Below are 16,098 nucleotides of genomic sequence, written 5' to 3'. Positions count from 1 at the left end.
ACTCACAATGTCCGTGGTTTTCTTAAAATTTCTTTGTTTTTGGACTCCAACAAACACACTCCTCCCGAACGATCGACCAGCAAGTGAATGATGGTTCCGTTGGATCATTGGAAGTGTAGTATGTTCTATAAATAACACCAATTCTCCTCGGTGTGTACATTAATTAAATCTTTTCTTTTCGTATGTCGTGTACGTCGATCACAAGACGTGCGCGCAAACCACGAGTCAGAAATAGAACCGAATGCGCTAAAAAGACACGATGCGGTGCGAATATGCACCGACAAAACGTGTCCAATCTCCGACTAGGCTCGAAACTGTGCAAATTTGTAGTTCCATAGGTCCCCTTGTCAGCGCCCTTCACGATCGTTGGTTGCGAAAGAGTGTTAATGTTCAATGTCCACTTTCAGGGATGCCTACTATCGATACGATCCTACTGCCCCGCGGGGAATGGGTCCACCGGGTAATGCGGGAGGGCCATACGCGCGGCATCGGGCCCCACACCCGATGCAGCAGCAACAGCCTCCTCCGCAATCCCAGTACCCATCGTATCACCAGCCAGCCGGCACCGACTCAATGTACTCGATGCCAGACCACGGTGCGGCCGGGATGGCCGGCATGGGCGATGTGGTGTGGGGGGCACAGCCACCTCCACCACCGCAACCCAATCCGTACGCGTCACCGATGCAATACGGGCTACCGCAGGTTCCACCGCAAGGCCCAACGCAGCGACAAGCACCTACGGGGTAAGTGTTGCCCTCATAAACTCCGATCGCAGTCTGACCCCCAAATATGACAACAACTAATATCGTGTCCATGACTTTGGCACACAGGTATCGACACATGGGAGGCTATCCGCAGCAGGATCCGCAGAAGCTGCAATATCCGACGCAGCAATCGATGATGGGTGGAATGATGCCCGGCCAGGGTTACGGTGCGTTAAGTCAACCCCAGCAACAACAGCAGCAGCAACAGCAGCAACCGACCCAACAGCAGCAACCGCAGCAGCAAGCTCAGCAGCAGCAGCGCGTGTCGCAGCATTACCCGCAACCGGGCCACGCGATGTACCCGGGAGCTCCGGGACCGACCCAAACCGGGTATGGGGCTTACGGACCGGCTGCGGCAGCGGCGGCCATGCAGCAACACGCCGCAGTACGGTCCGCGCACGTCTACAATCAACACCAGCTTGATCCTAGTGGTGGTTACGGGCAGCACCTCGGTGCCGGTGGTAGTCAGGTTCCCACAAGCCTGCACCAGCTCGGCACACCGCAGCAGCAGCAGCAGCAACCGACCGGTGGACCGGGAGGTCTAGCTCCGACGCATCCGTCGCAGCAACCCTCCCACCTACCGCAACCGCAGCAACAGCAACTTCACCCTGGGCAGCTTGGTCAGCAGCAGACACACAGCAGCCAACCGCAGCACCATCCGGGACTGGTAGCCAACCAGCAAGGGGGGCAGGGTCAACAACAGCAGCATCCGGGCCTTGTGCACCCGGGGGCACAAGCGAATCCTGCCGCTGCCGGCGGACTGCATGGGCTGGGGGCGTTGGGTCAGCAACAACAGCAACCTGGCCCGGGTCCGGGACATCACCCAATGACGCATCCGGGAGCGATGCCCGGTGTAGTGCCAGGTGCCGGCGGCGGGGGTAGTGCCGGTGGTTACGGGGCTAGTGTCCCCCAGCAACAATCGTACCTGCCGAATGCTACCAAACCTCAACCGACTCAGCACGGTGGAAGTCCGCAGTATCGGGCTCCTTTCCCTCAGCTCTCGCCGCAGATGTCACCTCGCCCACCGCAGATGTCTCCTCACACACAGATGTCACCGCGTCCAGTAATGTCACCGGCGAAACCTCCGGGACCTGGTGGTGTTGTAACATCGCAATCGCCGCAGGCAACGTCAACACACTCACCACACCCTCATTTGGGTAGTGGCGCGGGAGGTGCCAGTGCTGGATCCGTGGCGGGAGGCGGAGGGATGCAGAGCCCAAGACCGCAGGTCAGTTCGATGCCGGGCACCAAACTGACGACAGCCAGTTCGGGCGGCAGTGGTCCCGGTGCCGTCAACACGACGTTGCAAGCACTGGAACAGATGGTAATGCCACCGTCGGCTGCAACGGGTATGGAGTACGCTCAGGCAGCCTATCGGGGGCCACCGGGTCATCAGCAGCAGATGGCCAATAACCCTTTGTCTCCACTGGGGCCACGATTACCGATGTCACCGCAACATCAACACCAGCACCAGCAGTGGCCACCGATGGCAGCAGTTCAACAGCAACAGCAGCAAAGGCCCGGCAGTGGAGGTATCAACGGTAGTGCGCACCACGGTATGCAAGGGTCAGGTCCACCGGGACCGGGAGGTCCGCAGCAACAGCAGCATATGCCCCCGATGCACTCAGCACACGCCCCACATCTTCACGGTCCGCATGGACCGCCACCACCGCATGCGCAGCAGATCAGCCAACTGAACGACATCTCGAGCTTGATACCTCCCGTGTCGCAAACCACTATGCCTGTGATACCGTCCCCGGCGGCAACGGGGCCTGGGGGTCCGGGTGGCGTCCTGCAATACGGCTCTCTGGACGATAAGTCCGTACACGGTGTCGGTGTCGACCCGGTCACTTCGGTGGCCCAACCTGTACATAGCCTTCACCAGCCGCACCTTTCGCAGCCCCACAGTCAATCAACGGGTTCGCAGTCAGCGGCACAGCAACAACAGCAGCCTTCTCAGCAACTGTCATCGCTACAGCAGCAGATGCAGCAGCAAGCAGCGATGCTCACGCAACTTCAGCCCGGATCTCACCTTGCCTCGCCGCAGCATCACGCTGGGCCCGGTCAGCATCCGCAATCGGCTATGCAGGCTCAGCAGCAACAGCACCAGCAGCAACACCACGCTTCTCTAGCGTCCATGCAAACAGCGAGTGGTGGAAGCGGCGGTCACGTCAGCCTATCACATTCGATCTCGCAGCAACTCCACTCACCGTCATTTAATGACGATTTGCTGATGTCGCCAAGCGGCCCTAATCAGCACCTGCAAGCGGTGAACAACATTTCCCAACAATCGCAGCAGCAACAGCAGCAGCAGCTACATCAACCAAAACAGCAACAGTCATCGATGAACGATCTCCCATCGATGCATGGTAGCGCTTCTCTGGAACAGCACCAGGCCCACCAGCAACATCAGCAGCACCAGCAGCAATCGATTGTCGAACTGCCACCAATATCGTCTATAACTGATCAGCAACAACAGCAACATCTGCATCATCACCATTTGCACCATCACCATCAGCAGCATCAACATCATCACCATCACCATCAACAGCAACAACAGCAGCAGCAACAGCAACAGCAACAGCAGCAACAACAGCAGCAGCAGCAGCAGCAACAGCAACAGCAACAACAGCAACAACAGCAGCAGCAGCAGCAGCAGCAGCAGCAGCAGCAACAGCAACATCAATCGCAACATCAATCGCAACATCATTCCTCAAGTGGATTGATTGAGCAACAGGAACCACATCATCAGCAGCAGCATCAGCAACAACAACAAATGCAACAGCATCAACATCATCACCATCAACAGGCACAGCATCAGCAGCAGCATCAGCAACAGCAGCAACATCATCAGCAGGTGCCTCCTACGTCCGACTTTAGCCTGATCGATAGCTTAGCATCGAGCAATGCGAATGAGGCTCCGCCAAGCTTGAATCAGACGTTGAGCACAGGCAGCACGGCGTCCGTTTATTCACACGAAACCCTAACGCCACTGGCGGAGGTCGTAGACCCTCGTCAGCAGCAGCAACAACAGCAACAACAACAGCAGCAGCAGCAGTCAGTGTCTGCCGAGCAGACCGGTAGCAGTAGCAACGAGGAATCTCGCGACAGCATCGTCCCTGCTCCAGCTGAATCCAACACGGACGATACGAAGTCATCTAGTTCGAGTTCGTTAATGGCTGGTACGGACTTTGAGGCTTTGCATCAGCAGCAACAACAACAGCATGCCACTGCTGCCGGTTTACTGCTGGGGCAAGACAACAATCTCGGCGGTCTAGACGAGCCAATGAAAGACCCGTCGGCCACCGCTGCCAACCTGATTGACGGAGGTGCTACACTTTTGGAAGAACATCACCAACATTCAGATGGAAACAATCTGTTGGCGAACGAAACCTCCTCGATGCTGGAACAGCAGTTAGGGGAGTCGATATCGAACGAACCATCGGCCGGAGGGGGTCCTCTCACGTCTTTGACGGATCTGCAGGCACCGGAAGTGACGACCGCAAGTAAAAGTCCCGATCAGACCACAGTTGTACCGACGTCGACGACGGCAGTAAACGACACGACAATATTGCCAGGTGGTGAACCATCAATATCGACCAGTACCGTGTCTGCCACGGGAACGACTTTGGCGGGAGCTGCTGGTCCACAGCTGCACTCCCATCCAACGTACACACAAACGTTGATCGGTCAAGCAGGTCCGACGGCGGGGGGTCTTTATGGAATGCATCCAACTTCGGGTGGAACGATGGTGCACGTTGGTGCTCAAAATGCGCAAGCACAACAACCACAGACCGGAACTGCCGCGGCTGTTGCTACAACAGGTGTCCCGCCAGCAATGCACGGCATGCAAACGGGAGCGCCCGATGGTATGATGTTGGTGCCCCCGCCGCCCTATCAAACGCCGCTGTCGCACGCTCAAGAGCGGGCCGCTATTCAGCAGCAGATGCAGGACATGTACAAGCTACCGATAGCCGACAATCAGGAGAAGATGATGCGCCTCCAGGAACGTATGGCAATGTTGCAGCAGCATGAAACGACCGACGGATGTCAGGGCTTGGGGCCTCAACCGTGCCTACTGATGCAAAGTCATCCGCTTTACCCGCAAACAACGGCCCTCGGTGTGGCGGCTCCTGTTTCTGCGGCCGCCGCAGCGGCGGCTGCGGCAGCTGCTGCGCAAGCCATGATCGACAGTCCGCAGGTAACGAGCACGACAGGTCGTGGACGGGCCCGAGCACCCTCCAGCAAACCGCGCAAATCTCGTGCGAAAAAGTCAGCAGAGAAACAGACCGCGCAACAGGAGGCGGCTGTGGCTGGCACCACAACTCCTGTGCTGCTGCCTGGGCTTGTTGGCGGAATCACCTCGGGCGATGAGGCTTCGCAACCGAATGCACCACTGGCCACAACGCTGTTACCGGTATCGGAAGATTCCGTAACGGCGGGAACGGGCTTACCAGAGGTTAGCTCCGATGGGTTCCACGAACTAGCACTAGAAGGTAGTGGCGTTGGGATTAATGCAGCAGGTGATCTCTCCCAAGACAATTTGTCGTGTAGTGCGGGCGATCTCGACACATCAACTGATGCGTGCGGAAAGAAGATCAAAAAACGACGCAAACCTCGCGAATCGAAAAAACCGGCAAAAGCTGCAGCAACAGCAGGAGCCCCAGTGGGAAGTGACGATGGTTTATCGATCGCTTCAACTGAGAGTGTGGTGAAGGATTCTCCGGCAAAGAAGGAAAGTAAATCGAAGAAGAGTTCGAAGAAAAAGAGCAAGAGTAGTCGGAAAACCACCACCAATGCTGCGAGCGACGGTGAGAATTCGTTGTCGATGGATGATACCGCGGATGGTGCTAGCATGACGCTTGCCGAGGCTGGTGATCATGAGCAATCGAAAACGTCCGCCACTGGAATGGCCAGCGAGAACGAGGAGAATCAGTCGTTGGCCTCATTAATGCATTCACAAATCACAAATGAGATTGAGCAAAGCACTGTCTCTGAGAATGTGGCATTCGAGGGCGCACCAGACGACACGAAAGAGTCATTGACAATGATGACCGAAGCGAGGAAACTGCAGACGGCCGTCGAATCGGCGGAAGGAGCAGAGTGTCCTACAGGTGATGTTCCATCGTCTGCAACTGAGGGTGTTTTCGGGGTGAAAGAAAATCTCACTGCTGATGTTCCAGCCGAAGGCACATCCGGTGCAAAAACTGAAGACGTCGTTGGTGATGACCAGTCGAAGGGAGCGATTACTACGACAACGGAGGAACTTTCCGAAGGTGGTGATAGCACCATGATAGAGGCGGCCACTAAAACGGAAGATGTCACCGATTTTGACGACATCCCCGTATCGAAAATACCCAACAATAAGCATCCGACCGCTGCACAGGAAGAGGAGGATAAGAAAGAACACGATGAGAGTGTAAGCGGAGAGACGGAAACGCCCAGCAAGAGCAAGAAAAAGAGCAGCAGCAGTAGCAAACGCAAGGAGGGTGGCGAAGGAGGTGGTAGCAGCAAAAATCGTAATCGTCCTAGCGGTGGCGGTGGGGGTGGCGGGTCTTCGTCACGTCGAAGCGGTGGTAAATCTGGCAGCTCGAAGAGTCGATCGCGTCGCAGTCGAATGATTGTCACCGAGTCCGATGGGGAAGGGGACGACCTGTTAAGCACACCGCCTCCGTCTCCGCCGCCTGACATGGACGCCGACAGTTCCAAGAGACGCTCGGCTCGTAACACACAGCGCAAAAAGTACGTCGATGACGTTATGTTGCGTTTCTCAGACGACGAATCGGGACTCATGTCACCGACACCAACTTCAAGTGGTGGGCGAAAGGATCGACGGTCGGAAGGAGCGCTCGAACGGAAGGACGTTAGTGCTGTGGACGGTGTTGTTGTTGAGGGTGCAGCTGGCACAGTTGGCTTGGATGGTTCCGTGGTTGGCAGTGGTGATACTAGTGGTGGCACCGCCGGATCGTTGGGTTTAGCCGGTGAAGGAGACGATAAGGTTAGCACTTCGGATGTAGCGAAAGTCGCTTTGCAAGATGCAAGTGGCGAAGTCAAATTGGACGAAGCTAACAAACCTAACTACGTGTATGTCAACACCTCGGAGGAAGATTCCATGGTAAGTAATCAACTGATCAACTGTTCGATCAACTGAACCCTTCGAGTTTATAACGTAAAGGAAGCAAATCGTAACGATGTTTGTGTTGTTATTTTAGGTCGTCCAGCTAGTGCTGGCCGTACGAAGGGGAAGGCGCGAGCTTAAACCGGAACCTCCACCACGGCCTCCAAAAGAAAAAACGCCTGATCTGGAAGCGAGCGAAGTGAGGTTGAAGAACGAACGCAAGGAGGGTGATAAAGAGGACGATACGGAGGCTAGTGGCCCTGATGCAGTAGTTAAAGTAGAATCCGACAAAGTGGAAGGTGAAAAGCATGACACTGCAGAAGACGTTGATGGCACGATGGGCGAAGAACAGAAAACGCATGAAGCCACGTTGCCAACGAAATCAACCGAGAATGAAGGTGAAGTGAAGAAACTCTTGGAAGCCGAAGAAACTCTTGGAGAATCTGCTGTCTTGGAAAAGGTTACTTCAGTCGATCTGGTTGATGAAAAGATGGAAACGGATGTGCCCGAAAAGAGCAAGGATGAAACAGCGATGGAATTGGAAGTGAAACAAACAGATACGGAACTACTCTCAAAAGATGGGGAGCAGGAAAAGCAGTCAGAACCTATGGAAACGGATGCAGAAGAAAATTCCACGTTCAAACCAGTTGAGTCAACCGAAGCGAAGGAGGACGAAACGGGGAACATTGGTGATAGCACTGAACCTCAAAAGGCAGAAAGCGATGAACGCACTTCTGTTGAAAAATCGGATGCTGTTCAAAAGATAGAAGTAGACAAGGATCCGGACACTAAGCAAACTAACGATGCAACCACAGAATCCCCGACAGCATTGGTGAAGAAAGAAGAGGGCGATTCTGCCGAAGTGATCACGATGCCTCCGGTTGACACGACAGAGCTAAAGAAAGAAGCTGGCGAGCCGCAGGAAGAGGAAAAGAAGCCTGAACCGGTGTACATAGACGTGGAGGAGTACTTTGTAAAGTATCGCAACTTTTCCTATCTGCACTGTGAGTGGCGCACCGAAGACGAGTTGTTCAAGGGCGATAAGCGGGTCGGCAACAAGATCAAGCGCTTTCTGATGAAACAACAGCAGCAGCTGAACATCTTCGAAAGTCTAGACGAAGAGTCGTTTAATCCGGACTTTGTCGAGGTTGACCGTGTACTGGACGTGTCGGAGTTAACGGACGATGAGGGAAAGTCCGTGAAACACTATCTTGTCAAGTGGAAGAGCTTACCGTACGAGGACAGCACTTGGGAGTTGGAGGACGACGTGGATCAGCCGAAGATCGAGCAGTACCACAAGTTCAACAAAATTCCACCAAAGAGTGAGTGGAAAACCAAGAAGCGACCCCACCCGGACCAGTGGAAGGCTCTGCCCGAGTCACCGATTTTCAAGGCTGGCAACAAGCTTCGTCCCTACCAGCTGGAGGGTTTGAACTGGTTGCGTTACTCGTGGTACAAGGGTAACAACTGCATCCTGGCCGACGAGATGGGACTGGGAAAGACGATTCAGAGCTTAACGTTCGTTAACTCGGTGTACGAGTACGGTATCCGAGGCCCGTTTCTGGTCATTGCTCCGCTGTCAACCATACCGAACTGGCAACGAGAGTTCGAGGGCTGGACGGACATGAATGTGATCGTGTATCACGGGTCGGCGACGAGCCGGCAGATGATCCAAGACTACGAAGTGTACTATCGTACTGAAACGGGCAAGTTGATTCGCGACATCACAAAGTTTAACGTACTCATCACCACGTTCGAAATGATCGTGACCGATTATCAAGACTTGAAAAACTTCACTTGGCGAACGTGCGTCATCGATGAGGCGCATCGTTTGAAGAACCGAAACTGTAAGTTGCTCGAGGGTTTACGTCAGCTGAATCTTGAACATCGTGTGCTCCTGTCTGGCACGCCGCTCCAAAACAATGTGAACGAACTGTTTTCACTGCTCAACTTCCTTGAACCAAGCCAGTTCGCGTGCAGCGAGGATTTCCTGCGCGAGTTCGGCAGTCTCAAGACGGAGAGTGAAGTGCTGAAGCTGCAGGCTCTGCTGAAACCTATGATGCTGCGACGGTTGAAGGACGACGTGGAGAAGTCGCTCGCTCCAAAGGAGGAGACTATTGTTGAAGTAGAGCTGACCAACATCCAGAAGAAATACTATCGTGGTATTCTCGAGCAGAACTTTTCTTTTCTCATGAAAGGCACAACTTCGGCCAACATACCGAATTTAATGAACACCGTGATGGAGTTGCGCAAGTGCTGCATCCATCCGTATCTGCTGAATGGCGCAGAGGATCAGATTCAATACGACTACCGGCAGCAGCATGGTGAAGATGCCGAAGCATACTACAAAAATTTGATCGTGTCCTCCGGCAAGATGGTGTTGATTGATAAGCTTCTCCCGAAACTGAGAGCGAACGGACACCGCGTGCTAATCTTTAGCCAAATGGTGCGCTGTCTGGACATTCTAGAGGACTACCTGATGTACAAGAAGTATCCGTTCGAGCGAATCGATGGCCGAATTCGTGGTAACTTGCGCCAGGCTGCCATCGATCGCTACTCCAAGCCGGACTCGGATCGGTTCGTCTTCCTGCTTTGTACCAAAGCGGGTGGATTGGGCATTAATTTGACGGCCGCTGACACGGTGATTATCTACGATAGTGACTGGAACCCACAGAATGACCTGCAAGCGCAGGCACGGTGCCATCGTATCGGTCAGCAGAAGATGGTGAAAATCTATCGATTGCTTTGTCGCAACACGTACGAGCGCGAAATGTTCGATAAGGCATCACTGAAGCTGGGTCTTGATAAGGCCGTCCTGCAAAGTATGAACACTGGGCAAAACAAGGACGGCACGCAGCGTCAACTTTCGAAAAAAGAGATCGAAGATCTGCTCAAGAAGGGAGCCTACGGTGCGGTGATGGACGATGACGCAGGGGATAAGTTTTGCGAAGAGGATATCGACTCGATCTTGTTGCGCAGAACGCAGGTGATCACGATGGAAAGCGAGAAAGGTTCGACTTTCTCGAAGGCATCGTTCGCCGCGGCGGCCAACCGGAGCGACATCAACATTGACGATCCGGACTTTTGGAACAAATGGGCCAAAAGGGCGGAGATTGATCCGACCGCTTGCGAGAAGGATGAAACTGAAGATCTGGTAATAGCGGAACCTCGTAGACGGACGCAAATCAAGCGGTATGGTCATGACGATGTGCCGATGGACATTTCGGACGAGTCGTCTGGTGAGCAGGGTACGGATGGTGAAGAAGGTGGTGGCGGTCTAAAGACGCGCAGCAAGCGGACGCGTGGCGCCAAGGAGAAGAAAAAGTTGCAGCAATTGCAGCACGACGATTATGTGCCACGTGATCGGGAAACGCTCGCGGTGTTGGGCGCCGATGAAGTTTCGTACGGCAATTGGGCGAGGTCGGAGTGCTTCAAGGTCGAAAAGGGACTACTGTCACACGGGTAAGCTGCCTGCGTTGTGGTATTGCGTTTTAGGATAAACTAACATTGAGTTTGAAATAACATTCTTCTTTAGCTGGGCACGATGGACAGAAATTCTCGAGCTAGGACAGTTCAAGCGCGGTTGGCGAGAGCAGGACGTTGAAGATTGTGCCCGGGTCATTGTAAGTATCACACTTTGTGTTGTGCTAAAAGAAATAGTTGACGTTGCAGCTTCATAATGATGACTGCTATGCTAATATTGAGAAAACTTTAGGTTTTCGCTGAGTAAAACTCCATTGAACTTCTCACTTTATACACTGAATGATATTGGTTTTGTACCAAATTCCGGCAATATGTTTGGCAAAATTAGCTTTCATTGTGATTTTCTTTTTTAACTTTCAGCTACTCTACTGTTTGGAGCGCTATCAGGGTGATGAAAAAATTAAAAACTTCATCTGGGACCTGATAACACCGAACGAGGGCGGTGAACAGCGAGAAATTGCCCGCAACCACAGTGGCTTGCACAATTTGGTCCCCCGAGGTCGAAACGCTAAAGGTACTGTCACTGGTGTGTAATCCAAAGAAGCGATTGACGTTATAAATCGATGAGTTTCTGCATTTTCAGGGCGGAAATCAACGTCGGGTTCAACGTCTGCCTGCAATACACCGAAACGAGAATCGAGTGCGACCGGCGGTGGTGGCAACGGTAGTGGATCGGGAACAGCAACACCGGGTCCCACTACTCCGCAATCAACTTGCCCGACAACGGCGTCGATTGGTTCTGTATCTGTTGGCATAGGAAGCAGCAGCGGAGCCGGTGAAGCAAACGAGGACGCTTCGTCCAACTCTTCCGGTCCGAAGGGCGAAAAGTCGGCCAAATCCGGATCCGATACTGGGGGCACCAATACACCGACGTCCGATCCGCATCACTGGAGCAAAGACGAGAAATACGACGCGGACGCCCTGCTCGACATAAACTACAAGAAGCACCTTACCAGACACGCTAACAAGTGAGAAGAATGCAAAACATCCTCTTCAAAACAGAAAAAAATCTCCGTTTTCACCTCACCATTGTGTCGTCGGTAGCGCTTCAATTTGTCCTACTTTCGACGATTTTGTATCGTAATACATCCGCACACCGTTGTCCCGGGTGTGGTGCGGCGGTGCGGAGAGATGAAGTGAGGCATTTTGGGTTTTCTTAACTTTGCTGTTACCCTCTTTTCTTTCCAGAGTACTGCTACGTGTTCGCATGCTGTACTACATCAAGCACGAAGTTCTTGGAGACTTGGTTAACCAAATCAATGATGGCGCTAACGCAAGGTATATTCCTCTTTGCTCCTTACTGGTGACAGTACATTCCTGTGGTACATTTCGTGGTTATACACCACCCTTTCATCAGCATCTGCCCTGGCTACATTACCATTATTTTTGTTCCATTGCTAATTTTTTACGCATATTTTTTTTTAATCTACACTTTTTCCATCTATTGCAAAAGCAATACTTTTTTCTGTTGTGAAGCCTTCCACGAGCAGTTCTTCTTTGATAAATATTTGCGATAACTAATTAGTAATTCTTACTAACCAAATTCATCATACATACATTAACGGTTGCGATCAATCATTTCATGTGCGAAGTGTGCGAATTATAACACTGCTAATCCATTTTACTGCCATTTATCCCGTATTCCATAAGCATTAACGGAAAGCAACTTTCGTTTCCCGTGTTCATTTCACTGACCTACTGCGCCGATCTACGTTTGTCGGGTTTCTTTAGTGACACAGATTTCAGTTTTGTTCTTTGATATTTTCAATGTTGTTTCCTGTGCGTCGTATCCACGAAGCAGAAAAAGCTTAACTATATTTTGTTACGATATGAATGCAATTTTTGTCGTATTGATATTCCCGTTCCTTTGTGCTTTTCTTTCAATTTGTATTTGTAAAAAGGCTACTCATTCGTTCAAAAAGTTGCAAAATATCGCTTAAACTGCCCGAATCCTTAACGTCCTTACGATATGATCAGATGTGTATATTGATCATCGATACTCTCCTTCGATACACACTTACCACAAACAGTTTACTGTTTAATTACCATTTGTTTGTTTTTTCGTTACTCTTGTTGTCTACTTTGCAAATTTAAATCGAACCAACTTAATGTTAATTACAAGTATATGGACTCACAAAGTTTCACCTATTTTTCATCTCTTTGGGCTACTATTTTCTGTCTCTTGGAATCCCACCTCATCTTGCAGTCCGTGCGAACCGACAAGATGCCTTGCTGCTTACCTTGTGTATATCAATTGTGTTTAAGTGTGCTACACTCTCTTATCAATTTCGAATATTCCCTTATTAATGGTGTTGTTGATTTCGATTTCTATGTCTGTGTCCTTATCTTTTCTTTTAATGTAATGTTTGCTACTATTACATTCTCTCACTGTTTTTATACATTTTTGTGGATAAGGGCCGAGCACGGTTCTTTTTCGAATTTATTACGTATAACCTTCGATGGCCGCGAACCTGTGGCGTCCTGGTATCGTCCAAACGCGGCGTGGGTGGGTAGTCCTAAATCTCTTTTTCTGTGTCCCCCGGGGAACCATTGGATTGTTTCTTTTTCTCTCTTTCCTTCTCTCTTTCTGCGTGTGTAAATACATAAATGTATGACTTTATTAACAACATCCAACTCAACTATACACCGGAAACAAAACTCAATCGAAACCCACTATTGAGCGTACGCAGATGGCAAATCGAGGCGTGAAAATGAAAAGGCTACAAAAATTTGTTTTTTGCTACCAAAGTGAGCTAGAGAACCCTTTTTTTGTTGCTATTCATGATACATATTTTAAAGTTCTTTTGTTCGTATGGCTTGTGCTAAAATCGCGATTTCGTTAGATGCTTTATGTTGACGGGATCATAAACAAAAAGAATGAAGATAGCGAAAGATATCGTAAACATGTAACACTTATACGATGTCAGTGTTTGTACCTTCGTCATGTAATATTTCCCGTTTGTAGATCTTTTATTTTTCCTCCTAGTTATTGAACCGACAGGCTTACCCTTTACTTTCCTTTTTCCACCCCACGGAAGCATTAGCGAATGCCGGTCCAATGCCCGTCTTGTTTGTGAGCAAATGATTTACGTTTCCTTTCTACGATACGCACTGCACTTCAAACGCCACCACACCACCAACGCGCCGGGACTAATCGACAACCTTGCGTGTGTGTGTGTGTGTGCGTGCGCGCATGTGTACGTGTTTTTGCCTCTGTACTCTCTGTAGTGATCTCCCAATTCGGCCACCGCCTACGCCCGATCAGCTGCCGTGCTCATGGTGGAATCCAAATTGTTGCGATCGAAGTTTGTTGGTGGGAACGTACAAGCTTGGCTGCGAAAACTACCGCGGGATGCGAGCGGATCCGATGCTCTGCTTCCAGAGCCACTGTGGTCCCGGTGATGGCACCATCGAAGAGACAGCGATTGTTAAAGAGTAAGTTCAAGTGTTTTTCCATTCCTTCACTCTCTCTATGTATCTTTCTCAGTATCTTCCACTTTTTTATTCAGATACTATCTCTCCCCGGACCTCTTTATTTGTATATGATATGTGACCCTTTTTCTGTTGAATTCGATTTTTAAGTAAACCAACAATAACGTACTGCTATTTACTACCTCGACATTTTATGCTCACTCTGCGTGCATTCTAAGAGCAATTGCGTCTTTTGTCTGTACCGTCGATCGATGGTTGCACCCTGCATCCTGTTCGTTTCGTTCTATGTGATTTGATTCAGAAGAAAGGATTCGTGTGGTATTTTCATTGTATTACTCGCTGTCGCTCGTGTCGTGATTGTGTTGTCAGATTCGTCCATTTTTGTGTCCCATCGATGTCATGCTTCTTCGAATTGTCGATAGTTAGCATTATTTGGTGTTAGGCGGAAGCAATATTAGCCACATAAAGCACCGTGTGCAGACAATGGACATAGATTGAAACACCATGAAACACCATCACGATGTCATATGGGAACGAAGTGGTAGAGAGTAATGCATACAAACTCAAATATTCGTTAACTATTGTCAACTGTCTTCTTCATAAAAAAGCTTCTGCATCTCAAGCATACAGTGCCGGAATAAATTAAGGATATCATGTTTCATTCACCCCACGCCGTTAATGTCGCTTTTTATCATCGTCTAATACTCATTCCAAGTCATGGTGATAATCAACCTCATTGTGTTTTCATTTGAATCCACTAGTTCTAATGCGCTCCCTTGCGTTCTAACAGAAGTTAAAAATCGTGAGAATGTTTTTGGATACTGATGTTACGGTTTCGTAATGCTGTTCGAGGCAGCACAACTCTATACCGAAGGAGGCCTTCATGCTTATTTAATCTTTGCTGCCTCATGACTTCATTCACTACCCTTAGCGGAAAGCCCAACACTCCTTGAGCGTAGCGTTACTGTTCTTCAGCATCTTTTTTTTTATTCTACACTCTTCAGAACGGATGACGATGCAAACTCCAAACAGGGAGACAATGAGGACGATCCGGAGGATGGTGTTCCGTCAGAGATGAGATCGGCCTCGGTTGGCATCGATTCAAAGGATGGTGAGTCTGAAACAATCATATACATCATCATTATTTCATTTCGTAATGTGTTACGTAAATTATGTGTTTTGACATTGTCGAAGAAAAATATTGCTTTTGATTTGTAAATACGTTCCCAAACCGTTCCAAATCAGAAAGTAACTTGAAGTAGTGAATCCTGTTTTCTACAAACTACACGTGCACCTTATTTGCCACGTTTTGCACCACTTTCCTCTCACAACCACACCCAACCGTCGTCGGGTTGAGTATTCTCCACCCATAATAATCATCATCATCTCCAGCATCTGTCCTTTCATGTAGCTCTACGGCAAACTTAGAAAGTAGATTTGGTTTTATCCTAACAACGGCCCCCTTTTGTAATAAATACTAATTTAGATGATGAAGAATCCACAGCGGGTACGACTAGCGCACCAACACCGGCACCCTCCGACTCGAACCTGGAGAACATGGCCTGGCCAACGATGCAGGATCTGAACACGAGGCTGCGACGAGTGATCACGTCCTATCAACGCAACTACAAGAAAGAGGAACTCAAGCAACAACAGAAGGCCAAGGTAAGAATGAGACTAAAATTCATGTCATTTCGTACTTATCGATCACCACGATTGCATGAAAGGTTTATTTTGAGTACTTCTTCCGCGTAATAGAACGTTGCAGTTTGTCTTTCATAGATACGACCATGTGTAGAGTCTAGTTTGGATTTAGTTGTGATTTTCATCAATGAAAATGTTTTGAACCGCCGTTCGTATTACGCATTTTGATCTATTATCAAATTTAGTATGTTTGTCACGTCCTGTAAATTGCACATGTATCACCTATTCAAGCAGATGTAGTGTCCTTAGTAACAAATGAGACATACCACGATAGATTCATTAGATTGTATCAGTACAGGAGAAGAATGACAAACTACTTATGAGAAGTATTGCTACGGTTGTGTTGCGCAATTCTGGAGCATCGAATCGAGTATCGAATGCAAAAACATTGAGCAATTTTCACGGGGCCTTTATAAAGGCAACCATAATACGCAAAAAGTGTTAAGATGAGATATGTGTATTACAACATACGAGTAAGAATTGATCGATGTTCGTTTACGCTTCTGTGAGGCCATCATTTTGCACTTACTCAGAACATTTGATCATTTGGATGTTTTCATCATTGCACTTATCATTCCATGCGTTATATTGTAACAT

The 16,098-nt window shown here is 49.8% G+C and overlaps 1 protein-coding gene and 1 non-coding gene across 2 annotated transcripts in view; both read left to right on the top strand.

Moving 5' to 3' along the window:
* The first annotated feature begins 393 nt into the window (after positions 1-393).
* Positions 394-16,098, top strand: part of LOC131208089 (uncharacterized) — a 28,182-nt gene continuing 12,477 nt past the window's right edge. The window contains exons 1-11 of the mRNA XM_058200735.1: positions 394-743; positions 831-5,409; positions 5,470-6,879; positions 6,977-10,344; positions 10,418-10,505; positions 10,726-10,879; positions 10,949-11,333; positions 11,554-11,643; positions 13,594-13,800; positions 14,802-14,908; positions 15,284-15,462. Of these exons, the coding sequence (XP_058056718.1) occupies positions 394-743; positions 831-5,409; positions 5,470-6,879; positions 6,977-10,344; positions 10,418-10,505; positions 10,726-10,879; positions 10,949-11,333; positions 11,554-11,643; positions 13,594-13,800; positions 14,802-14,908; positions 15,284-15,462 (10,917 nt within the window). The remainder of the gene's footprint in view (positions 744-830; positions 5,410-5,469; positions 6,880-6,976; positions 10,345-10,417; positions 10,506-10,725; positions 10,880-10,948; positions 11,334-11,553; positions 11,644-13,593; positions 13,801-14,801; positions 14,909-15,283; positions 15,463-16,098) is intronic.
* On the top strand, positions 10,557-10,649 carry LOC131212992 (small nucleolar RNA U6-53/MBII-28). The gene has a single exon (XR_009156942.1). It is a non-coding gene; the product is annotated as a small nucleolar RNA U6-53/MBII-28 (small nucleolar RNA).

The sequence above is a fragment of the Anopheles bellator genome, chromosome 2 (assembly GCF_943735745.2).
Source record: "Anopheles bellator chromosome 2, idAnoBellAS_SP24_06.2, whole genome shotgun sequence".
Taxonomy (NCBI): Eukaryota; Metazoa; Arthropoda; class Insecta; order Diptera; family Culicidae; genus Anopheles; species Anopheles bellator.
Note: the sequence above shows the minus strand (reverse complement) of the source record. Positions and strands in the feature narration are given on the sequence as shown.